A 26,969-nucleotide genomic window follows, 5' to 3' on the forward strand; every position below is an offset into this window, starting at 1 on the left:
AAAACATCTGTGCATAAGTAACTGTTTCTTATGGATAAATGAAGAAAATGGCTTCTTTAGATGAATTTACTCTGGAGAAGATGCTGTGAACATTGTTAAAATTACAACAACAAAAGATTCAGAATATTACTTAAAGTTAATTGATTAAGCCGCTGCAGGGTTTGGGAGGATTGACTACAATTTTGAAAAACAGTTCTGTGGATAAAATGCTACAGCATTGCATACTACAGAGAAATCTTTCATGAAAGAGTCAAATGATGCAGCAACTTTATCGTTGCCTTATTTTAAGAAATTGCTGTAGCCACTCCAACCTTCAGCAACCACCTCTCTGATCAGTCAGCAGCTTCAACATGGAGGTACGCCCTCCACCAGGAAAAGGATTATGCTGTACTGAAGGCTCAGATGATCATTACCAATTTTAACAGTAAAATATTTTTAAATTAAGGTGTTTATGTTGTTTTTTTAGACAATGTTATTTTGCACTACAAAGACTATAAATATAATTTTTGTATGCACCAAGAAACCAAAAAAAAAAAAAAAAAAACTTATGAGACTCTCTTAATTGCAATATTCACTTTATTGCTGTCTGGAACGGAACCTTCAGTAGATATGCAGTATGCCTTTACAGGATTTGAATTGTATGAACACCTAGGGGTTCACTATTACCATCTTCTATGTCCAATCAGTTGATTCTAATTTCTATAATGTCACTAGATTGATAGCATCTAATAGGTGCAAGAACTCAGTGTTCTCAAGGGTGAACAGATGTCTTACCAGAGATACAAGGAAGAAAAATGAATTATTTTTATGTGGGATGAGCTCTGGTGATTCTAATATTGAAAAACATTCCATAGAGAAAATTTTCAAAGGATATACAGGGTGCTTAGCAAAGACAAGATTAAAAATTCCATTGAAAATTTGAAAGGAAGAATTTGTTTAATTGAATGGTAGTATACTGAATTCACCTTTATAGTTAAAATCACATCTCTACACAATTTACAACTGGATCTCAAACGTTTAACATATTGCCCATGATTACCATATTTATATGTATTAATTAAGGTAAACGAATTACACCTATCCCCGGTTTGCCCCGCCCACATCTGCTAATAAGCCTCGCCTTCTGCTTCGGGATTCCAGCCAATCCTGTATTTCATAACATCCTTGAGCAGAGCTATCGCGAGACTCTCGCGGTAGCCTTAGATGGGCGGACTTGCGCAGAAGAGACGCATGAAGCCAGAGAGGGACACAGGGGGCGGGGCGCTCCGACGTGCGCGTTCACTTTGACCCCACGCTCCAGCGCGCACCCGGCAGCCGGGTGCTGTGGTTTCTGGGCCCCCCTGAAAGCCGACGCTACCCAGCATACCGCGCGCGTGCCCACCTTAGGCGGATGTTCGGTGGGCGGCGAATGCCTGCTGGGGGTCTGCAAGGGCATTTGAGGGACCCGGGTCTAGCGCAGAGAGACTCGGGAGGCTTGGATAACCAGCCGAGGTAGGTGCTTGGGCGATGGAGGGTCAGGGGTCAGAGGTTGCGGAGGGAAGACGTCTCTGGCCTCCCAGGGCCCTGGAGAGAGGACTTGGGTGTCCCGGACCTCGGGAAGCACAAGGGCTGAAGGGGAACGGCAGCGCGAGCCTCCCGGACCCCATCCTCTTCCCAGACTTGCGGGCCTCCGGACCGCAGCAGCTTTCTCGGGGGCTGGCGCGGGGCGTGGGAAAGGTGGCCCTTCTTCTCGCCGTGGATTGGGGCTTGCGGTGTGCGGTGTGGGGTCGAGACCACGCTTCACTGCCAGAGGGGCGGTAGTCGCGGTCGGCGGCCTTGGGGTGGCTTGTTTGCCCAGCTTGCTAGGAATGGTCGGCTGCTTCCAACCCCGCTCCGACTCCTGTAACCTCTTTGGCTTTTTTGGGGAGGATAACTGGGTATCTTCGTATACCTACCTATGCCCCCTGGAGGCTGGCACCGGGCAGCCTCTCGGCTTCTTGGTGTGCGGGATTGTGTAGAGTTAAAGGGGAGGCATGGACTTCCAAGTTCGTCTGACTGAAAGTTCTGTTACCTTTGGAGTTAAATTAATTACATTGCATTCAAAATCGCTCTTGCACATTGTGTATTTGTGTTAGCTGGGTTCATGAAGGAAGGTGTGATTGTATCTGATGATCGACGATCCCTGTCAGATATACATTATTATTAAATCGTGGCAAGTAAACGTGAGCTCTTTTCCCAAGCAGCTCGGCATTTGCATGAGGTAGAAACCCTAGATGTTTGATGTTTTCCTACTTGTACTTAAATTAACTTGAGACTTTCACTGAGCAAAATAACATAATTTTGAAGTTGTTACTGTTATTTTTAGTTTTTCCAGTGGACGATAGCAGGAATGATGACACTCCCTTGAGTAGAAGTGATCCATAATATCTGTACTGGCAAATTGTGGTAATACTGGATTATTAAGAGATTTCAAGTCCTTTGTAACAACTGGACTTTGTTTGCCTAAACCAACACCTTGGGCAGTGAACTGGCAAATGTATACTTCTAGTTGCCCTTGATAGCCTGAGTCATGGTCTGTTATGGATTTGTTGTAATTCAGGATTTGTTTATCATTGAATGAAGGAATAAATCATTTGGAGGGGAATTTTTTAAATTTAATACTCATTTGTTATGTTCTCTTAATAACAGTTTATTTACTTTTTTTTTAGCAGTCCCTCTTATTTTCGTTAAAAGATACAATTTGTTCAGTTTTTAAAATTTTTCCTGCCTCATTCTGGGACAGAGATAGCAAAGAATAGTTTTCTATTCTCTGAAGTCTGATAGAATGTGAATTAAAGAGACTTCTCAAAAAAGAAATGTGAATAAAGTACTGTAGATCCTTATGAAGGAAGATAGGAAGTTAGAGATCTTTGTTTCACCTTGTTTTTGTATATCATTTTTATCCTGGCACTGACCTGGCTTTGGAGGTAAAATACTGAATAAGATACTATTCTTAGTCAACTTTCAAGAAATTCATAGTGAACCCTGGAGCAATTGGAATCAAGCACAAGAGACCTTAAGTCAATTTCCTCAGTCATACATGGCAGGAAGGCTTTCTGGGGAATATAGGACAGCCACTGGGAGGAAAGTGTGAGAGGGTGTTTACATCAAAAGACTTTTTGCATTTAAATGCAGGACAGTAAAAGTGTGACCCATACAGAAAACTTCACATAATTACATTTTACCCAAATACTAATATTTATGGAGGGTGAGGAAGTAGAACAATCAAAGGTCTGATTCAAAAGGTATGAAGACACATGGAAAAGGAAATGGGATTGGGTTACAGATGTATAGAATTTCACCAGTACTTATTAGCTGATGATTATCTTTGACCAAAAAATATCTTTGGTTTAAGACATTATCTCTGGATAGAGATTCCTTAGGGAAAGAGTCAACCAGATACATATATATATATATATATATATATGTGTGTGTGTGTGTGTGTGTGTGTGTGTGTATATATATATGGATATTTTAAATCATGAATTTTGCTCCATTGAGAACTGAACAAAGGGAGAACATGCAAAAATGCCTAGTATTTACTTTTCTCCAATTTTATTATTATCGTTGATAAATAACTGAGTCTCTAATGTTAGGAAAATCAGGTTGAAATCAAACCTGTAAAGGAATGTACAGATTATATTGGCATACATGATTTCAAAGACACTGAATGGGTCTTACCAGAGAATGAATTAGTAGTTGAAGGAATGTGTTCTTGGTATACAAGTTTATTTTAAGAAATGTGGGCACACAAAAGACAAAAATTTTAAAAATGACACATTGCTTCTATTCATATTCCATTGGCTGGAACTAGTCATGGTACCTTACTAAGCTGGGCAGCCATATCCCAACTGGTCTATACTTTGGAAGGAAAGAAATGGATTTCAGTAGGCAACTAGTTATACAGAATAAGGTTTCTCCATTTTGGCAACTCAGTGGAATAGGAAGCCTAAAACAGTAATGAGGATAGTGCCTGTGTCTTATCCCCAGACATTCTGATTTAATTGATTGGGTTACAACCTAGGATTTTTTAAGAGTTCTAAATGTGCGGCTAAATTTAAGAAGCACTGATTTATGGTCCCCATCCAAATTCAGTTATAGTAAAGTGTAGTTTAGAAGACTCTGAGGATGATAATGATAACATCTACCACACTGTGAATACATGCTAAACTTCTGTTACTGTTCTGTTGTACTTTAGTTATTTATAACTACAATCTTGCTGTCATCCCCATTTTAGAAATGAGAAACTGTCATAAAAAGGTTAGTTTACTATTTCAGTGACAAATAGTTGGTAAATACAAAAGCTGGAATTAAAATCTAAGATTTCAAAACACATTTTTTTCTGTGAGCTATATTGCTTTGCAGATATTGTTTTTTGGACCTTCATAGTTTGGTTTCTTAGTGTGTGATATGTTCTGTGAATGTTGGTTACATAACTGTATACCACCCATTTATCAAAACTCTTCAAATTGTACTCTTAAAATTTTATATGAAAATCATACCTAAAGTTGATTAACTTTATTAAGTGTGTGTGAAACATTTTTGGCCCAGTTTCCTTCAACCCATATCCATGCTCTTTGCCATATACAATTCCACTCAGTAAAGAAGTGCAATAGATTTCCCTATATCTTAATTTTGTATCCATCAATGTGATTTGTTATAGGTCATGGAACCTTAGTGATTTTGATGTATGAAGCACTTTGAAAAGTACTTGTGTGACTGGATTTGTGTTCTTACATTGCCATATAATTGTTCCTGAGGTACTTCTTCTATCTCAGGAGGAGAATAAAAACTACGTAAGCAGAGCCAGACTCCTCCTAGAAACCTATCTTACATCAGCCACCCTCAGGTAACCTATTGATCTGTGAGAAAAAATGATTTGCTGTTTCAAGGCATTGAACTTTGGGGTGTTGTGTTATATTGCATGTGTGTGGTGGCAGTAATTAACTGATAAGCTGGTATAACCGAACTTACTAGGGTTCCAGTTGAGTGACTCAGTTTCACATTTTCAGCATATGTTCTGAGGAGAATGTGACAACAATTAATGCTTAGGAAATTAGGGGCTTTCTATGTATTATTTCTCCAAGATAAAAGAAGATGGTAAAAAAAGTCATTAACCATTGTCAGATACTGATTATAATCCATCACTTGTGCATTCATAAACTAAGCATTGTCTAATGTGAATGACATTTTCATGATTGACTTAGATTAGCACTGTTTGATAAACTTTTTGCTATTTGAATGTTTTATGCCAGTGGTTACATATGGCTACCAGGTACTTGAAGTGCGACTGGTGAGACTGAGGAGCTGAGTTTTTAATAATACTTTTATTTATTTTAAGTTGAATTCTACACATAGCTTGTGTTACTTAGCTGGGCTTGGTTTAGCCAATAGTAGACAAAAACTACTTCCTTGGAGCTGCTGTGGATACCATCCTTCTTTGAGTTACAGAGCCACTGTGTTCCTAAATAAATGTTCTGTCAGGAAGGAAGTGGGGATAGATCAGGTAGATAGTTACTTCTGATTCTTTTATGGTTATTGGTCTATTCAGATTTTCTATTTCTTGGGCCAATTTGTTCATTGTAGATTGTTAGGAAATTATCTGTTTTATCTAGATTTTTTAAGTTTATTAGGAAAAAGCTGCTCTTAATATTCTCTGATAATTTTTAATTCCTGCATCTTTTTTTTTGCTTTTTAAATCAACTTTATTAAGATAATTTACATATTATAAAATTTTATTTTAAGACTATAATTTGATGAGTGTTGATAAATATATGCTATTTATATAACCACCATTCATAAAACATTTCTGTTATCCCAAATCTTTCCCTCCTGCTCCTTTGCTATCAGTTATCTCTTTCCAATTTCTGGCTCTTGGTAATCACTAATCTGCTTTATATCACTACATTTTAACTTTTCTTGACTTTCATAAAAGTGGAATCATACAGTGTGTAGTCTTTGACAACTAGCTTCCTTTACCTTCTTTAATGCTTTGAAATTTTACCCATATTGTTGTATACATCATAGTTTGTTTTATCCTTTAAGGCTACTGAAGATTGAACCTAGAGTCTTATGTGCTTGATAAGGGCTCTACCACTAGCCTATCCCATCCCAATTTGTTTATTTTTATCATAGAATAGCATTCCATTCAATGAATATGCCACAGTTTGTTATCTCTTCAGCAGTTGATGGATATTTGGATCATTTCCAATTTTTTAGCTCATTTAACATTATTAGATTCTGACAAACTTTTCCAAAGTGACTATGTTATATTAAAATATTTGAGAGTTCAATTTCTCATATCTTCAGTCTTTTAAATTTGAACATTCTAGTATATATAGTGACATCTCATTGAGATTTTGTATTGACTTTATATTGTTGTAATGACTTAAGATGGTGAAAATAGTTTCATGTGCTTATTTGCTACTTCTAGATCATCTTTGGTGAAGTGTCTGTTCAAAATTTTTGCCCACTTTTTTAAGATAAAATGGTATCACTCCAATATTTGTTTTATTGTTTATTTGCAGGAGTTCTTATATATTCTGTAAATAAATCCTTCATCAGATATTGTTTTGCTAATATCATCTCCCATCTGTGGCTTGTCTTATTTCCATAACAATATTTTACGAAAAGCCAAAGTATTTAATTGTAATGAAGCTTAATTTATCATTTTTTTAATAGTCTCAGATTCTTTTTGTGTGTGTGTCCTCTTTAAAATATTGTGTCTTTTTTATTATTATTTTTACCTGACTCAATGTTACTTGATTTTCTACTAGGAGTTTTCTAGTTTTAGCTATTTATTCTAGTTTATCATCTATTTTGACTTAACTGTTACATATGTTATGTAGTAAGCCTCTAGGTTCACTTTTTTTTTTTCATATGGATACTCATTTATTGAAAGGGATATACCTTCCCTGTTGATTGCCTTTGAACTTCTCTCAAAAATCAATTGACCATACATGTGTGGGTCAGTTACTAAACATTTTATCTTTATTCATGGATATTATGTCTGTCTTTACAAAGCTATTACCACAAGACTTATTGTTGATATAAGTCTCGAAATAAGTGTAATTCATTCAACTTTATTCTTCTTTTCCAAAATTGTTTGGTTCTTCTAGATGCTGGGCATTTCAGTATAATTTGTAGAACCAGTTTGTCAGTTTTTTTCAAAGAAACTTATTGGCATTCTGAATGGTATTACTCCAATTCAATAGATTAATATTAAGGAATTGATATATTGATATTTTGAGTCTTTCAGTCCATGAACATAATATATCATATGATAATTATATTACTGTACTCTTTTATCTATTTTTACATTTGCTGGAAAGTTTTTAGAATAATTTTTTAGATTAAAAAGTCAGTTATATCTTAAATTTGGAAACAAAAATTATAGTTACAGATACTTTTTATTTCTGCTTTTTGTTTTATTATGTAGACCTACATTTCTAATATCATTTTTCTTCTGCCTGAAAACAACTTCTGACATGTCTTATAGTATAGGTCTGTAGGTAATCAATCCTTTTGTTTTTTTTCTTTTTTCTTTTTTTTTTTTTTTGAATGTAAGCTTTCCATTTTATTTATACAAAGTGCACAGGAGGCAATTTTAACTGAAATTTAAAGATGAGGAATTAGATTGAGCTTCAAAAAAATCATGCAGTTCTTGGGTAGAAATCATTTTCCTAATTATAACGGTGCAGTTCCTTGGTCTCAGTTCCATGTTAGAAGCCTTCAAGAAGACCAAAATGCAGAGCCTGTATTTCCACCTTTTCCCATCAGAATATTAAGATGCAAACCCAGACAATCCAGTTTTAAGAGTGTCCACTGAAAAACGTTCCTGACCTCTTACAATTGTCTCCTATTCTTATCCCAGTCTATCCAATCAAGTTTCTCTCCTGTTCTTTGTATTTGATCTCCAATATTCTCTATAACACTTGTTTCACAGAAAATCATGATTCTCCATATGGCTGAGAGTCACTTCCACTAACAAAAACATCATACAGTATTATAAATAACATCTTACACTTCTTTGCTCAGGATCCTAGATGCAAGCTTCATTCTGGGTCCAAAAAAGTTCAAATTTCAGGAAAAGCCATAAAGCTGTTAACATATCATAATTTATCCTGACACCCATGAGGATGCAAACAAATATTGGTCATGGGTTTTACAACAGCAAAATACCAGCCCTAAAAAACACATATCTGGCTCCTGGCCCTCAGGATTTTTCAGTCTTCTCCATACTTCAGACTAAAAAAATTAACAATTTCATGATTATTTTTTGAACATAAAGACCCTTTACAGTTGCTTTGCTGAATCCAATGCATTTTGATATACCCAGATTAAAGATTCTGATTGTAACTAGAAATGTTTGGTCCAAGATGAGAGAGCCAGGTTGGGGTAGGGGCATTTTATACTCATGAAGTAAGTCAAAGTACTCCCTCATCTTAACACTGTCACTGTTTAGTGTGACTGATCAAAGTCTTGTTAAGATCATGCCCCATACAAAAGTGAAGGATACACTCTCATTTGCTGTAAAATTCACTGTACAATACCAGTGGGCCTTTCAACATATTTCAATCATCAACAGTTCTCACTTTCACTTTAGAAAGCCTATTCCCCTCTATGTATCTAATACCTATAAAGTAGGTTCCTAACATATGACATACAGGTTGTTGTATGTAGAGATTTGTTTTAAGTAGAGGTGCCAAAAAACCTACTTAGACCACAAAGGAAAAGTGTTTGATAGCATTTAATGAACCTCCAGAGCTCTTGGTGGCTTTAAGCCACCAGAACACAGGCACCCCCAACACCCTTAATCTTCTCCTCAGCTCTTCTGCTGAAGAATTTGGCCTTCACGATGACAGGCAGCTTTGGGAGCTTTCCCTTCCCCAAAACTTTGTAGTAACCCGATCGGACTACATCAGTTATGGGAGCAGCTCCCGTCTTATTTTTGCCAGCATTTACTCGTGTCTGTTCACTGACCAATGTCCACAATTTATCAAGGTTGACACTTGGGCAGAAACTCTGGTTCCTCTTTAAGTGGTAATGCCTCATACCAACTTTCCCAAAGTAACCTGGGTGATATTTGTCGAAGTTAATCCTGTGGTGATGCATGCCACCAGCATTACCCCTGCCTCCTGGGTGCTTCCGGTGCTTGCGGATGCGGCCGTGGCCATGGCTCACGTGTCCCCGAAGTTTCCGGGTCTTCCTCAGTCTGGATGGCATGTCGGAGGCTAAGACGAAAAAAAAAAGCTGTTTTTTGTCTTTTTTTCATCTTCATTTTTGAAATATATTTTGCTGGGTTTAGAATTCTAGGCTAGGAGAAATATCAAAAGCAGAGATAAGACTAATCTGGAGAGATGATGCTTTTCAGCAATTTAATTATGGTATACCCTCCTGCTATTGTAGTTTGTGCTTGTTGTTTTTAAGGTTCTTGTAATTTGCCCTTACTGGTTTTCATTAAGCCTTTTGGTTTTCTGGGTTGATTGTGTTCTTATCAGATTTTGAAAATTTTCTTGCATGGTTTTTTTCAACTGTTTTTCTTACCTTCACTCCCTTTCCTGTTAGATTCCAATTGCATCAGTGTTAGACAGTTTTAACATTTTCTAGTAGGTCCAGGTGCTCTGTTTGTTGTTTTTAGTGTTTGTTTATCCCTTTCATTCATTTTCACTACTTGCTGCTGTTACTGTGTTTGAATCCACTCTGCTTTTCCCCCCATGTCTTTCTGCTATTGGCCTCTTTTCATTTCAGATGTAATTTTTCCATCTACATATCTTCCATTTCTCCTCATTATTGTCGTATTTTCTTCTACTTTCTTGAACATATTCAGAATATTTAGAATAACTGAATGTTTATATCTGGTAATTGTATCATCTGTGTAATTTCTAGGTCTTTTTTTCTTTCTTGTCATGGTTCTTTACTGTTTGTTTTGTTTTGTTTTATGCCTGGTGATTTTTTTTTTTTTTTGACATTTTGTTCAATTTTATGTTTGTTGTTTTTAAAGTTTGTTAGACTAGATTCAGAATGAACTCATTTTTGTTTTGTTTTGTTTCTGGCTGTTAGTCTAAAGCTAACTTGGGACCACTTATAAGGCAATTCTTCTGAAAATTCTACATGTTATCTCCTGTATGAAAAGGGGATTTCTGTAAACTATCCCCAGTTATGTATGAGCTGCAGGGATTGTTCCACCTATTTCTTTTTTTCTCTGAATACTTTTCAGTTGTAGGTAGACACATACCTTTATTTTATTTATTTATTTTTTATGTGGTCCTGAGGATTGAACTGAGCCACAACCCCAGCCCCTGTTCCACCTATTTCTAGTGGTCCTTTCTCCATCTTTGACTGTTTCCCTCATCCACAAATATAAATCATTAAATCATTATCATACATACTCAAGTGGTTCCTCTGTGTATCTTTAGAGCCCTCTGTGTGTGCACCTTCTATTGGATATTTTGTTGATGGGTTTCTGTTCTGGCGACTAAAAGGCTCAGGGGTTACTCCAGTTGAACTGGGCTGACTGGGGTGCGCAAAATAACCACACAAGAGACACAAATACCTTTTCCTTTGGAATTGCTGTGACGGCTCCTCTGACTTTAAGGGTCCGCAGAAAGAGAGACAGCGAGAGTACATGCTAACCCCTTTTATTGAGGAAAAGCTATTCAAATGAGGCAAGGGGTCAGGTTTCAGGGGACTGAGTCTATCTTCATGATGTCCACTGTCAGCAGGTTGACTGACATTTGGGTAGGCCACATCAAAGGGCACAGTAAGAGAAGGGGACACACATACAAGGCACTTCCATGGAAGATTCTATCCTAAACAGGGCAAGGGGTTATATTACAAAGGAACAGGTGAGCATAGCTTCACCCATGGGGCTGTAGCAAGATACACCCATGCACGAGACACCAACCCTCGAACCCAAGAAGGGTGGGGAAAGCTCTGCCACATTTCTGTGACTGAGTGCCTTAGCACCTAACCGGGGTGTGTGACTCAGTCATGTGCAAGGTTGGTCTCCCTCGTTTTGTCTTACAAATTCTAAAATGTTTCCTTAATTCAGAAGAGACCACTGGACTCTGATTTCCTCCTATTGTTCCTGGAAACTGTCTCCTTGTAATAAGCTGGGAGAAGGGCCATCAAGAATCCTATTTCGCCTGGGATAGAGGGGTTTCCTGGGATTGACTACTTTCAGAGATTGAATGGCAAAATTTCCAGGTAAACCAGGAAGAGTCAGTTAGGCGCTATGAGATAATTTACTTGTTTCAGGGATCATTTTGACATTTGTTCTGTAATTATATTCATTCTGCTATTACTGAATCATTGACCTCCTCTATTTCTCTTATTTTTTTCCTTCTCTCGAATTTTAGCAATTTAATTTGCTTTTCAAAAATTTTTAACACCTTTTTATAACCATATCTTTTTGGTGTTATTACTTACTGCTTCTATTTCATGAAAACAGTATGTTTTCTCCCTAAGAATGTGATGTTATTGACCATCTAGATTGTAAAGTGACTCACATTGTTCCATCTATTTCTTAGGTGAAAATTTGTCTTTTTTGTTGTTTTTTTTCTCCTGTTGGTGGTCTGTAAATGTTTGATTGATCCTTGTGAGCTTGTCTTTGCACTTCAAATTCCCTCCTTCACCTTTCATTGCTTCTGCAGCTTGCTTTAGGGGAGAATTCAACATAGCTGCTTCAACTTGTTTTCTACTGTGTTCAATGAGAGTGAGGACTGATGAAACCCATCCATAGGTAGAGTCCATTGCCATCGACCTTTTTTTCCTATAATCAGTAACAAAAGGACATCTCTTTAGTTTAGGCAATACTCTCACTGGAAAATAGATGTCCCCATTACAGCTGCATTACTTTAACAAGAGAGATGGTTGATATTCCATGATTGTCTGTGTCTGTGACCCTGTATTCACTTGGGTTCCACTAATAGGTCCACCACCTGGGCCTGGGAATCCTCTGGATGATGCTCCCTAATACATTCCTGCTGTCACTTAGTTTTTCAGTCTTATTCCTTCTGTATTATTTTTTAGAAACTTCTCAAAGTTTCTGGTCAGCTAAGATTTTCCTAGTCACTTTGTTTTGTCTTATTTTAAACAGGGCAATGTTTTCTTGAATTGTTTCTTTAAAATACATTTTTCATTCTTTCCGGGATTTGGAGGACATAGTTAGGGATGGGAGTTAGTAGGAGTAGAGGACAGTAGGCTGCTTTGTGTGCTCAGTTCATCAAGATATCAAAACACAGTTTCTTTTCTGTTCCACATTAGTCCATAATTTGATTTGTGCTTATTTTATATCCTCCCCTGAAATACAGCACAGTGCTGAGTATTTAGTGGAGACTCAGCAGATACCTGATAGGATATTTAACTTTTTTAATTGGTGCATATTAACTATACAGAATAATGGATTTTATTTTGGCTTATTTGTGCCTGCATATAGCAATTCAAAAATAATATATATATTTTTTTGCTCTTAAAGCAAAATTTTAGTTGGTTTTGTTTGTTTGTTTGTTTAATGCATCTTCCCTATCCACACCTCAGCTACTAGGCTGGAATAGGCATTAACCATCATTATGACTTTAATTATTTAATATTTGAGTGGTTTTACATTTGGCATAGGAATTGGCTTTTGAGTGAGGCTAGTGTACATTTAGCCCTGGTTCCTCTTTTTGAAATCACCAGAATGTGTGCGCTTCTCCCTCCACTTCTTTTACTTCCATTTTTTTTTTCCTGCTTCTGTCTCATTTCTCCTGGTTGCCATCACTACCTTATTCCCAGTTATCCTTCTAATCCTATTTTTCTGCTAATCCATAAAAAGGAATAGAGATTTGTATTTTTATTTTTCCCTTTTGGAAAAGAAGATAAATTTTTAAGGGGTTTTAAGCTATATTAGGTTCAGGTGATATTTGGTTAATGATTTGGAATCATATAACAAAACTGAAATTCTGTAGCAATGATGTGAGTTTAAATATTAATAATCTATTTCAAATAAACATTTCCAAGCTATGTGAGAGATTTACCCTCACATATTGCTTATCAAATGTAGGTTTTTTAAAAATATTTTTTAGTTGTTGGTGGACCTTAATTTTTTTTATTTATATGTGGTGCTGAGAATCAAACCCAGTGCCTCATAAATGCTATCCAAGCACTCAACCACTGAGCCACAACCCCAGCTCCCTCAAATGTGTTTGTAGAACACATTTTACACAACAAATTGTCTTTACTAAATATATTCATTAAAGACCTGAAAAACAATTAGAATTTATTTGATACATGAGATTATGGTTAATATGTTCCTTAACTGTATTTGACTTAATAAATTTTTTGTTTGTTTGTTTCTCTCTGAAGATTTCATGTTAAATTTGTGGACTTTGAGTTTATGTTGAATTTCTCATCAGGGAATACTTACATACTAAAATCCTTTGAAAATATGTCTATTGGTTTCATTTGTCTTCTAGAGTTCACATTTACCAACCAAGAGAAGGTGAAAATGAGCAACCGACGGAAACGCGCTCTTCCAGTGAAGGTAGATGAAGAAAAGCAGCAGCAGCTTCGTTGGAACATGCATGAGGACAGAAGGAATGAACCACTCACCTTGACTGATGATGAACAGCCCTGCCCAGTTGCAGAATCCTCTCTTGCTGATTGCATCATTCTGGATGACAGCCCACAGGAAGAAGTGGTTTACAGAGACAAGAAGAGGTGTTCACAGTCTGGGAGTGTCTTGCAACTGACTAAAAAAGAAGAAACCATTGGTATTTTTTCCTCCTCTTCTGTAAAGTTGAGTATTGTGATTTCTCCCTATCATTTTGATAATTCTTGGAAAGCATTTCTGGGAGAAGTAACTCTTAAGCTTCTTCCTGAACAAAATTTAATTGAAAAATTTTCTGAAAGGAGTTTTACATTGATGAGTTCAGAGTTAAGCAATGAGTTCCTGATCTATGTTCATTCAGAATGTGAGGAGGTAAAGAAACAAGAAAAAGGCCTCAAAGAGTCAATCAGCATTTGTGACAAAAGTATTCGAGTAGAATCATCCTTCACTGGTGAACTGTTAGAAGATTTAGGATGGCTGCAAAAGAAGAGAAGAATAAAACTTTACCAAAGACCAGAAGGAAATCACATTATCAAGGTATTCAAATACACTTTATTTTGGGCTTTCAGTAACTACAGAAAATGTATTATAGCTAATCCTTTCTGGACCATGTTTTTCAAGGAGATCCTCCTGATTCTTCTTTCCGTCTGTCTTGTCAATGTCTTCTTTGGTCCTTATCATCTCTTCCTTACTATAACAATCATTTAACCATTTCTGTTTCCTGTTGTACCTTTTCAGATCCTTTATCTAGTTTCTGTACATGTATACCATGCATGTAGTTCTTTCCTGTCTGAAGAACTAAGTATAATTTTTCTAATCTGCTATACTAGTTTCTCCTTTGATATGTCTTTGAGCCTCATACTCCATCACTCTTTTTTTGTTCCAGAAACTCCAAATTGATTTGCTTCCTACAAACACTCTGCTGTCTTTCTGAATCTTTCCATTTGCTCTCATAATTCCTTCTATCCGGATTGTTTCCTTTCCTTTCCCTAGTAACTCTTGGTCATTTGTTAATATTTTGTTCAGAGTTTATTTAATCCATTAGTAGGTTTTAAGAAAAACCCCCCTCCCAGAATCAATTTTTATTTTGATTTTTGCTTTGGTCATTTGTAGTACATTTACATTTTGGTTCACCACCCCCACCTGCCCGTATTAGATACATTTTAGTGTTTGATCCAGTAATAAGGATTTCTAAACCTAACTTCATAAGAATTCTAGCATGTGTGTTAGAACCTTCTAAGGAAGTCTATGTTTTTAATAAACTTCGGTGATTATTCTGATGCTCATCAAGTAAAGGAATTAATGACTTGGCAGGTAGAATTGGATGTTCTCATCACATTCTCCCAGGTTTGGTTTAAGTTAAGGAAGTATTTTTTTTTTCTAAAAGCTAGACTGGTGTATCTAGCATAATAGACACTTGCATTATTGAAAATGAAAATATCCAGAGGAGATCTGGTAGGTATTTAACTAGTACTTGGGTGGGGCAAATACTGTGAAAACCTTTAAAAGTGATGAAACTAAAAAAAGGTTGTTTTCTTATGTCCTCATAAAGAATGGTACATCCCAAGTAAAACTATTTTTTGTTAACAATTCTTTGTAGGTTGGAATTTATATTCTGGAAGCTGGCCTAGCAAAATTAGACTTTTTGAGTGATGCAAATTCAAGAATGAAAAAGTTTAATCAACTCATGAAGAGAATTATGGAAAAGTTATACAATTTTATTATTCCAGGTAATTTTTAAAGTAAATTTTATATTGCTTTTGAATTGTGGATTTTTCTTTCAGCTCCTATACATTACAACCAGAAAATCAGGTAATGAAAATGATTTAAAAAATTTATATGACCTACATAAAACACTGTGTGGCAAAATTTTACTTATTTGAAATGCCCTTGCTGATATAATTTATTTTACTGTGTTTGCTTAGCTCTGTGCTTAGTTTATAGTAAGCATTCAAGAAGTGTTTGCCAAGATAATATGCAAGTTGAAAGGTAGTCTAAATGGATCTGAGGTAGTTGGATTTTTTGTTTTCTTGTGCAGAATTTTATCACAGCCAGAGATTCTTCTTTGCAGTTGTCAAGGGCTTGGTTCCCATAAAGACCAGATGACTTCACTCTGTTTCTTGGCAGAACATTGTATCCTTGGTCAGAATTGCAGTTTCAGAATTATCTGCCATTGGTGGCCAAGGGAGAGTGTGGATGATTTGGTGCATCCAACAGCACTACTGCAAAACCGCTCAAATTTCTCTTTGAAGAATTGGTAGGGCAACATTATTTCAGTTGGAAATTTTAGAACATTTAGAACATACTGGAGTATTCTAGAAATCAGTTTCTAAGCTTAGTCAATGAGTTGATTCTATAGCATATTATTTCATAATACTGCTACTAGTAAATTATTTTGCAAGTTAGAGATTTAGTGGGGAAAAATCTCTGGTTTCAGAATTAACAGGAATGCTTTCAAGTACATGTAGATTCTTTAAAGTTACGATAAAAATCTATAATTCTTATAAAAATAATGGATTTTGAATTTTTGGAAACATGGTTTCTAAGGAACAGTTCAAATTTAGATTTTAGTACTAGATTGTAGAACTACCTAATTATACAATAATTGAAAATCCTATACAGTGTGTTCTTTTTACTGAAAACAAAAGTGAGCTGTATATTTTTGGTATAATCTTTTCGTTCTAGAGCATATTAGGTATGTCCTATGGATTATATAGACCTCTTTGAAACCAATTCATACATAAACGGTTCACTTCACCTTGAAAGAATGATATTTTTGATAAGGAATCAGCTGAAAGAAGTTATAAATTTATCAACAGAGTTTTTATTGAATTATTCATGTTAGAGTAAGCACAAATCTTCTTGAATAGGACAGTTGTGCCAACTGAGTGAATCAAATGAATCAGATATTCCTCCCAAATTGACATTTAAGCACTTGTTTCCTAATTAGCAACTGCTTCTACCAAAAGCTTGTCCTTTTTTAGCATGAGAAATAGAATGGGAACTCTTGTTTTAACTTAATATACATAGAAAAATTAATATTTACATATGGAAATATATATATATATATATATATATATATATATATTTTTTTTTTTTTTTTTTTTTTTTTTTTTTTTTAACAATAATGGAGATTGGATTCAGGGTTCTCCACCACTGAGCTACATCCCCAGTTCTTTGATTTATTTTTTATTTTGAGACAGGGTCTTTCTAAATTTTTAGACTGGCCTCAAACTTGTGACCACTTGCCTTAGCCTCCCAAGTCCCTGGGTTATAGGTGTGAGGCCCCGTGCCAGGCCTGTCCCATTCTCTTCCCCACTACCTCCCACCAATCCAGTTCAAATCTGAAATGATGTAAAAGTGAAATAAGTTATCATTTTGTAAACTTCAGAAGATATTTACAATCAGTTCCTGAGATGGTTATTACATACCCAAAATGGGCCAATATGTCTGAAGAGTTATTAAAACAAGACCACCTTTTTTCCTCAGTGGTGAAGGGACAGATACACATAAATATTGCAGTATACTGTTATATCCAAAATCTTGTGTGGGCAGAGGACTTTAATTCCAGCCAGAGGAAACAAAAGAAAGTGCCATGGGGAAAGTGGATAGATTTTTGATGAATGAAGAATTAATAGGGATTTCCAGTTGTAAAACACACTGAACAAGACCTGAATTGAGTGAGTGCATAGTATATTTTTAGGATAAAAATTGTGTGTGGTTATAAAAGGTAAATCAAGTTGTGACTACGTTGTTTTTGAATATACAGATGTGTTAGAAGAAGATGATGAAGATTCAGAGAGTGAGCCAGAGGGACAGGACATCGATGAGCTCTATCACTTTGTGAAGCAAGCACATCAGCAAGAAGCACTGTCTGTACAAGTGGATGTCCAGCATCCTGCATTAATCCCTGTGTTGAGACCCTACCAGAGAGAGGCTGTCAACTGGATGCTACAACAAGAGCATTTCAGAAGCACTCCTACTGGTGGCAAGTATAAGATGCTTAACAAAAGGCACCTTGGTTAGAGGGATTGGTGAGGGTTGGCAGTAATCATTAAGCAAAGAATATTGAAAAGATAGGATAGAATGGGTATTATTATGAACAAAATAATTTCTTAAGAAACCCTTCAAAATTGAAATCTACAAAAGTTAATTTGTGGCTTTCCTCATTCAGAAAAGTTTGGGAAGTTTTTTCTTCCCAAAATGAACACAATCTTGATTGGAATTTTTAAAAACCAAGAAATTTATTTACATGATTTATCAGCTAATAGTTGCTTCTAAAATCTGATTAGATGAGAATTTTGCTATTCTTCTATAGGAAACTTCATAATTTGATGTTAAATATTAGGACAGAAAACAAATTTTATATGTGAGAGATACATGACTAATTTTCTTAGATTTGTGTGTTATTCTTTGCCCCACAAAATAAAGAAAGAAATAAAATTTCACCTATTAAGTATTTTCATGAAAGTAATAGGTTTATGGGAGACACACACTTTATCACTACCTCAAGATGAGATTTTTACTTGATTATAGGAAGTGTATTAATTATTTAGAATTCTTCCTATATATAGATTTATTTTACTTAATGACAAACAGCTGTAATTTCTTCCCGTGTTTATACATTTTAACAAACTTCATTTTTTTTTTTTTAACTTTTCATTTTGAACAACAAATAGCAATTCATTCCCACTACTCTGGTCCCATTCTCTTGTCCTTTACCTCCCACCCACCCAGTTCAAATCTGAAAAAAAATAACATCTGACATCGGAATTGGTTTCTGTTAAGATTCCTAATATGTGGGTTTTGTCTCCTCACTGTTTTTTTTTCTTTTAATTTTTTTTGAAGAAATTGTAGTTCTATAAAGTTTCCCACGTACCATATTACTTTTTCTCTAAAATAAAATATTTTTTCTTTAATTAGTTTTATTAAGGTATAACTTTTATACATTAAATTGTACTGATCTTAAAGACATAGTTTGATGAGTTTGAATAAATCTATACATCTGTATAGCCAGCAACCCAATTAAAATAAAGAACTAAAGGGTTCCCAAAGTAGCCACAAGCCACAAATGGCTCTTGAGAGTTGAAATATGATTGTTCAGATTGAGATGTACTGAGTTTAAATTCATACAAGATTTCAAATAGGAAGAATGTAAAATATCTTAATTTTTCTATTGACTACATGTTAAAACATTTTTTTTAGTTATATTGGGGTAAATAATATACACTGTTAAAACTATTCCACCTGTTTCTTCTTTTTATTTATTAATAAAATTACAAATTAAAAATTACATGTGCAGTTCCCATTGTACCTCTATCAGACAGTCCCAATATAAAGTGTTGCCATCATTCTGGAAAGTTTCCTCAAACCTCAGTCATTTTTCCTACTTCAACCCCATCTCAGGAGGCAACCACTGTGACCACAGTTCTGCTTATTTTTGAAACAATGAATGAAATTATAATAAACATACATTTTGGGGAGAAATACGCTTCTTTTGGCATAATGTTGAGATATATCCATCCTGTGTGAATCAATAATTCATTCTTTTTTACCATAGACCACATTTTGTTGATTAAATCCGTGTGTACCATTTAGCAGCTCTTCTGTCACTTATTCTCATTAAAACTTTTCATCTTTTAATCTTTTCATTGTATAAACACTTGTTCATCTGTGTTCCTATTTCATCTGTTAATCCCTTAGGAATGCAACAAAAGATTGCTTGAATTTTACTAATGGGTAGAGGCACACTCCCTCCTTGAAAGTTGGCTTTAACAAGTTAAAATATTAAGAAGAAAGATGGTGGAAGATTCTGATGAAAGCAAACTTGAGTATTTTTATGTATTATAGTTTTAGATATTTTTTACTTAAATAATCCTTTTCTGACTCTCTGACCCACGTAAGAGGTCAGGTAGGATTCAGATAAATGTACTAGTGTACTAGCATATGTCTGCTGAGTTATTTTAAAACAATGGAACTTCTTGAATGATTTATACAAGATAAGGAATTGGTTATATATATGATAGGAATTGGTTATATACATTAGGTTTTTTTTCCTGTTAACCTTGTGTAATTTGCTACAGTTAACTTTTTCATTTTATTACTTGCTTATATGGATTTGTGCTGAAAACAAAGAAATTAAAGAATACTATTAGAAAAAAAGACTTGGAGGGATCCTTAGTTTTTCACCCATGTGTTAATTATGTAGTTTTTCCTGATTGAGATTTCTCACCATGGGTCTCCAAAATGAGTATCCTAGGGTATCTGGACTTCTTACTAACAGAAAGAGAAACAGATTCATTCTTTTGGTTATTTATTTATTTATTTATTTTAGATAGTTCCCTGCACTACTTATGGCGAGAGATTGTTACATCTGATGGTTTGAAACTCTTCTATAATCCCTACACAGGCTGGTAAGGCAAAATTTTATTTGTGTGCTTGATTTAAAAATAAATGTAAAACTAGCTTGGCATGGTGGCACACACCTGTAATCCCTGTGACTCAGGAGCCTGAAGCAGGAAGATTGCAAGTTCAAAGACAGCTTCAGCAAAAGTGAGGTGCTAAACATCTCAGTGAGACACTTTTTCTAAATAAAATACAAAATAGGGCCCAGGATATGGCTCAGTGGCCAAGTGCCCCTGAGTTCAATCCCTGGTACCTCCAAAAAATAAAAATAATTAAATGTAAAACTATATGAAATAGTAACATATGTTCTCAGTTTTGGCAGTACCCAAAAGGTCTTATTAGACTTTTTTATAGATAGGATATATGTAGAATTAATAGTACTTGTCATTTTTCAGTAAATGAATACAACATAATAGACATAAGGAACTTAGTTATCAAGATTTAAAGAGACATTTTTATTTTAATAAAAGTTATTTTGTTTACTATGGGCCAGTTTTTAGATTTGTCATAAGATATATCAATTTATAAGAGTTTTAGGAATCATTAACATAATTAGTCAGTAGATATTGCCCTTTATTTATTTTTATTCACAGATTCATAAGGGTCACAAAAGGACATGTTTTCCTTTTAATTATAAAAGAAAAAATGATGAGTATTTACCAATACCACTTTTGTTTCTGTGAACTTATTTGTTAGCCCAGGCAGTTTTTATTACTATTATTATTTTTATTTATTTATTTACAGTTCTTACATTTTCTATTATTTTTTATTTATTTACAGTTCTTACATTCATGATCTATGAATTTGAATTGTTACATGCTCAAATACAGCTTCGATAAACTTAGGCTTTTATGCATCTCGCAGTTCTCATTAGGAACACTATTTAGGAAAGTGTAATTTTATATACATTACTATGATATAATTTGCTTGATTTTTTTTTTTTTTTTTTTTTTTTCTCTTTAGCATCATCCGTGAGTACCCACATTCTGGGCCACAGTTGCTTGGTGGAATCTTAGCAGATGAGATGGGTCTTGGAAAGACAGTGGAAGTTTTGGCTCTTATTCTGACGCATACTAGACAAGATGTCAAACAAGATGCTCTCACTCTTCCTGAGGTAGGAGGAGTACTGTAGTGCTTGGGAAAGTGAGGGACATATGTTCTCAAAAGGCATCATTTGTTGAACATATGCTTGGCACTCAAATCAACACTTTCTGTTCGCTCTGTGGCTAATGATTTATATTAGTGGTTAGTTAACTTCAAGTGGGCACAGAGAATGGGATGTTTGTGACCTGGCAGGGTTTTCTCAAGTGAAGTTGGCCAACTAGGAAGAGGATATGTGATCACTTACCAAGCATCCAAGCAGTTGGCAAGGAAACTACTACTGACTTCTTAAATATTTTGTTACTACTACAAAGATCCACATTAACGTTAAATATCTTAAAATTGCTATTTTAAAAAGTTAATCAAATCTCAGATATGTAAATTTTAGAATTTAATAATTAGAACTTTGTTAAAAGATATAGGTAGCTTACTAAATAGATTGTTAGATGAAATAAACTCTTAAGTCCTTGTCCCGAAATATGTACATATTTTTAAAAATAATGGCTAATTGTAGGTTCTGAAATTTAAAAAATAAGGTTTATATGTATGAATAGTGTATTTAGCCCTTTCTTTCGTAATTATTTTCAGCTGTTTTGCATTTTCTTAATGGAAGGAGTATTAATTTTAATAAACACTTCAGAATACTGGAAGCAAATATGTGACTACTGAATGTTGTTTGTATCAGGGAAAAGTGGTGAATTATTTCATCCCATCACATTGTTTTGGAGGAAAAGTAAAAACCATGGAAACCCAGAATATGGAATTTGAACCAAAAGAAAAAGTTCATTGCCCCCGTAAGTATGATATTTCTTAAAATGCCTTCTTAAAGTGATTTTCATTATAGTTCTTAGAGATATCTTGTAATTGTTATGAATAATTGTTTCTATAGTTGTTTATACATTGTATAAATGGACTTAATTACAAGTCAGTATCTTAAGAAAAAATTTTAAAATATTAATTTGTTCGACTTGATCCAGGTAGTTCGTGCTTAGTCTCTTTTGCTTAAATTTCTTTAGCATACAATTTGAACCCAGCTTTGTTTATTCACAAGGATAGCTATATTAGGTTCTTGTTAGCAAATGAGTGTTTCCCTAACTAATGATAGCATATACTAAGTAATTATGAGAAAGTCAACACTTTCTGTTCTTTTATAATTTTGAATTGATTATTGTTTTTTAAGACAAATAAATTAACCTTAGTAATTCTTCCCTACATTATTTCTGTTGCAGTGATTTTTTTCTTAGTATATTGAGATAAATTTTTTATTATATATTCCTCAGAGTAATATATTACTGTATAGTAATAAATCTTTGATTTATATTTTTCTTAACACAGTCCTTAATGTAGATCAAGCTGAACTAAGTTTTATTTCTCATTTCACTTTTATTTATTTTGACTGAGTTAGGATATTCTTTTGCATTTAGCTACACGGGTAATGATTCTGACAGCTGTGAAAGAAATGAATGGGAAAAAAGGAGTTTCAATCCTTTCCATCTACAAGTATGTCAGTTCTATATATAGATATGATGTTCAGCGAAACAGAAGTCTTCTGAAACGGATGCTGAAGTGTTTAATTTTTGAAGGTCTTGTGAAACAGATTAAAGGCCATGGTTTCTCTGGGACTTTTACATTGGGAAAGAATTACAAGGAAGAGGACATATGTGATAAAACAAGGAAACAGGTACCAGAGCATTTATTAAATACATATATGTCTGTGTGATGTCTTATAGAATAAGTTGACAAATCTCATCTTGACAATGACAAAGAAGCTCTCATAGTCTAAAGATTAAAAAAAAAAAAAAAAAAAAAACCTAGTTAAAAGAAAGTAGAAACTTGGTTTTGGTTATCATTAAATCCAGAGGAGAATTCTTAGCACATCACAAGTACTCAAGTAGGTGTGAATTATAAAATTGTTGATTAAACATAATACAGAGTTTTGGATCATTTCTCTCTTCTCATCATGCTGCTGTCATTGGTTAAAATGTTTGTGCACACTTTAAAAAATACTTATGATACCTAAAATTAACATATTACATTGTATACATTTCAAATCTTTTATATGAAATTCTCATTTCCACGTTATCATCTTATAATTTTTGCATTTGGTTATAAAGTTGATTTCATTGATTCAACAATTTCAATGTGATTTTAAGGAAATAGAGTATTTGCCAACAAATGAGTAAAAGACTAATGATAACAAGTCACAGTAAGACATCAGCTTGGTTACTATAAAAGAAAAAGTAGGAAAAAAATTCATTTCCTACAGTAGATAATGTACAGTGTGTACAGTATTATCCCCATGTGGTATAGAAGACTGGAGTTAACTGCTTTTATCAGTCCTGCTGCCACCAGAAAAAAGAAAAAAAAAAAAAAGTCCTCTAGTTAATACCATTGGTTCTGTGTTAAGTATCCTAACTCCTCTTTGATCTTAGTTCTGACACTGCTTGGAGGAAGCTATCTTGTCACCTACCTGTTTGTCACACCCCCCCCCACCATGTATTATACACCCTTATAAGGCATTGCTATTGCATCATTTTTTTTTTTTTTACTATCCTGAGACCTGTTAAGACCAGGGACCAAATAATTGCAAGATGACACAGGCAGAAAATGGAAAGGTAGAAGGAATTTATTTATTAATTGTAGTGTTTAGTAGATTAACTTACTTTTTTTAGAACTTGGTTCTTTTGTAATTGCCTGAGTTTGGATATGTACATTTTATCGACTTAAATATACACATATTATAAGAGATTAATATCAAAAATTCACTAGCTCTCTTTATTCTTCCGATCTTTATTCCTTGCAAATTGTACTGTACAGGAGTAGATCCTCCTTCTTGGTTCCCTGCAGACTACTGAAAAGTAGATTAGAAGCCATTTATCAGGAATGATTTCTCCTCAGGAAAAAAGACTAGCCACTGAATTTTTTTGTAAAGAATGTACATGAAGTTGTGAGTTTAATTTCAAAAATATAGCTGTGTTCAAATAAGGTAATTAAATTATATTTTATTCACAGACAGTAGGAAGTCCAAGGAAACTTCAGAAAGAATCCAGGAAATCAGGAAACAAGGACACAGATTCTGAATACTTGCCATCTAACACCTCTGATGATGATGATGATCCTTACTATTATTATTATAAAACCAGGAAAAATCGTACTAAATTGAGGAAAAAGCCTATTCCATCAAAAAAAGAAAAAAGTCAGCTTAACGTCAATCCTGATTCACAAAGTTACCGTCCAGCCTCTAGTGAATCTGGAATTACTGATATTACCATGTCTGAAAGTACTTGTGTATCCGAAGCCAAGCAAGAACAAGAAACAGAGGACCATGCTCAATCTCTGAACCTTACTGATAATGAGATGCCACATTCTAATATTGTGATTCCCTATAATACCTCTGATTATCGCTTTGAATGCATCTGTGGTGAACTTGACCAGGTAGACCGTAAACCTCGTGTGCAGTGCCTGAAATGCCACCTGTGGCAACATGCAAAATGTGTGAATTATGAAGAGAAGAATGTAAAGATTAAGCCGTTTTACTGCCCCCACTGCCTTGTTGCAATGGATCCAGTATCAACAAGGGCAACTCTCATCATTTCTCCAAGTTCCATCTGTCACCAGTGGGTGGAAGAGATAAACCGGCATGTGAGGTCATCATCTCTTCGAGTCTTGGTGAGGCAGTGTGGGCTAAAGAGGGATAGAAAGATGTAAACTTTTGTTCTTTGTAACAGTTTTTGTAATCTTTTTTTTTTATTATTTATCCCTCAAATTAACTTATTGGTATATAATAGTGATATTAAATCAAAGCTTTAAAAGGAAACTGAAAATAAAATATAGAACAGGGGACTATCTTTCTGACCTAAGAATCTCCAGAGTCAGAAGCACTTTGAGAATGAAAATGTGAAAGCTTTTTAAAAGTTTTTTGACCATATAAATGAAAAAGAGTTGGTTTAAGCATTTATGCTTTCAGAGAGAAATACAACCCAGAGGCAGCATTATGTAATTGCAGCTATCTGTCTGATTTGTGACTTTTTAGCTCTGGAATCATTCTCTGAAGATTTTTTTACCTATGCGAAAATATTTTTTGAGCATCTATTATATGTCAAAAACTGTACTAAGTTCTGAAATGATATGTCACAGACCTGATATGAAGATCAAATGATAAAGTACAGACAAACAGTAAATAGTCATTTTGTTTACTAACAATCGGTACTCTTCTCTACCTTTGTTCTTTTCATGAAAATATTGTAGCTTTTTTATATTTCAGTCACTATCTAGGCATAGAAGAAAATACAGTAATAAAGAAAGCACAGTTTTTGCCATTGAGAAGCTCTGTTCTGTGTGGATAGGGAAAACTTTGGTTTGAGTCTTACTTCTTTTAGTTTTGAGTAAACCACTTAATGTTTCTATGTGTGGCATGGGAGTAAGAACAACAACTAATGGAATTGTTATTGAAGTTTGAAGATAATGCTTAGCATAGTGTCTGAAACATTAAAGGCATTTTATAAATAATAGCTCTTTTTCCACCTGCAAGAACTCCTAAATATTCTTCAAAGTATACCTCAAATTTTAATTTCTCTGACTTTAACTTCTCAGCCACAGAATAGTTCTTTCCACTGTGATGCTAACCCATTTACTTTTGTTATAGGTCCTTTTACATTGCTCATGTTATTTGTCTTCCACTACACTGAAATGTGTCCTTCTTTAGACAGGTATTCAAATCTGTCTCATAGCATGTATGATCTTTGGCAAATAGAAAGGGCTTGGTAAGGATATGAATAAATGAACATTTCATTTGTCTTCAAGTTTTTCTGCAATAACTGTGTTGGTGCTGATTGTTTCTTTAGGTATATCAAGGAGTGAAGAAACATGGCTTTTTACAACCTCATTTTTTGGCAGAGCAGGATATAGTTATCATTACCTATGATGTTCTTCGTTCAGAACTAAACTATGTTGATATCCCACATAGCAATAGTGAGGATGGGCGTCGCCTACGGAACCAGAAGCGCTATATGGCCATTCCCAGCCCCCTAGTAGCTGTGGAGTGGTGGAGGATCTGTCTTGATGAAGCCCAGATGGTTGAATGTCCTGCAGTAAAAGTAAGAGTCTGCAAAATCATTTGAGGACTGGGGAAGAAAGGGAAACGGAATTAGGTGTACTTAAAAGTTTAAATCCTAATGTATTTAAACTTAAAAGTTTAAATCCTAATGTAACCCTCAGTATTGATATTAATTGAGAGTTTGCTGTTAAACATCCTACATTTCTTTTTCTTATGTGCTAGAAACCTTTGGAATTATTTTAATACTCCATGAGTCATTGCTTTATATGAAAATATTCATAAATATTTGGATAAGATGTCAATCTGATGCAAATCAACTAAACTGTATTTAATGACTTTTTAAAGAATTTCTGCTGACAGGAAAGTCTACCATACTGGTTCTGATAAGCCAAAGTTGACTTTGGCAGTTTGGTTTCACTTGTCAAGAGATCAGATATTTACAAAAATATTCTACTTCAGAGGTCAGAGTTTTGATTCCACCTTTATCATTTATCTTTATTCTGTCTGCTTCCTTTGACCAGTCTTTAACCTGAGCTGAATTTATGTATCATATTCCCCTACCACAGAGGTTTACATTTGGAGTGTAGTGTAAGAGATGTATTAGTCTTAAGATTTTTTATTCTCTGCATACTTAAACTACCCCTGCAGTTTAGGGTGGCACCTGGCAACTTTCCATTCAAGACAACAACTGTATTGGAAGATGACCCATTGATGACATTCGACATTGAGCATGATAATTGTTAAATAAAAGCCAATGTGTCCCACCTGAAGTATAGCTTTACTATGTTCATGAGTAAA

General features: G+C 34.6%; 1 protein-coding gene and 1 pseudogene across 1 annotated transcript in view; one reads left to right on the forward strand and one right to left on the reverse strand.

The window, feature by feature from the left end:
* The first annotated feature begins 1,308 nt into the window (after nt 1–1,308).
* Shprh (SNF2 histone linker PHD RING helicase) overlaps nt 1,309–26,969 on the forward strand; it is an 88,681-nt gene continuing 63,020 nt past the window's right edge. Inside the window, exons 1-10 of the mRNA XM_076858167.2 lie at nt 1,309–1,491; nt 13,476–14,146; nt 15,210–15,339; nt 17,379–17,601; nt 19,948–20,022; nt 20,978–21,128; nt 21,801–21,909; nt 22,540–22,796; nt 24,128–24,784; nt 25,960–26,211. Coding sequence (XP_076714282.2) covers nt 13,508–14,146; nt 15,210–15,339; nt 17,379–17,601; nt 19,948–20,022; nt 20,978–21,128; nt 21,801–21,909; nt 22,540–22,796; nt 24,128–24,784; nt 25,960–26,211 — 2,493 coding nt within the window. The 5' untranslated portion in view covers nt 1,309–1,491; nt 13,476–13,507. The remainder of the gene's footprint in view (nt 1,492–13,475; nt 14,147–15,209; nt 15,340–17,378; nt 17,602–19,947; nt 20,023–20,977; nt 21,129–21,800; nt 21,910–22,539; nt 22,797–24,127; nt 24,785–25,959; nt 26,212–26,969) is intronic.
* LOC143402271 (large ribosomal subunit protein uL15 pseudogene) lies at nt 8,752–9,262 on the reverse strand (annotated as a pseudogene).

This window comes from Callospermophilus lateralis, chromosome 6 (assembly GCF_048772815.1).
Source record: "Callospermophilus lateralis isolate mCalLat2 chromosome 6, mCalLat2.hap1, whole genome shotgun sequence".
Lineage (NCBI taxonomy): Eukaryota > Metazoa > Chordata > Mammalia > Rodentia > Sciuridae > Callospermophilus > Callospermophilus lateralis.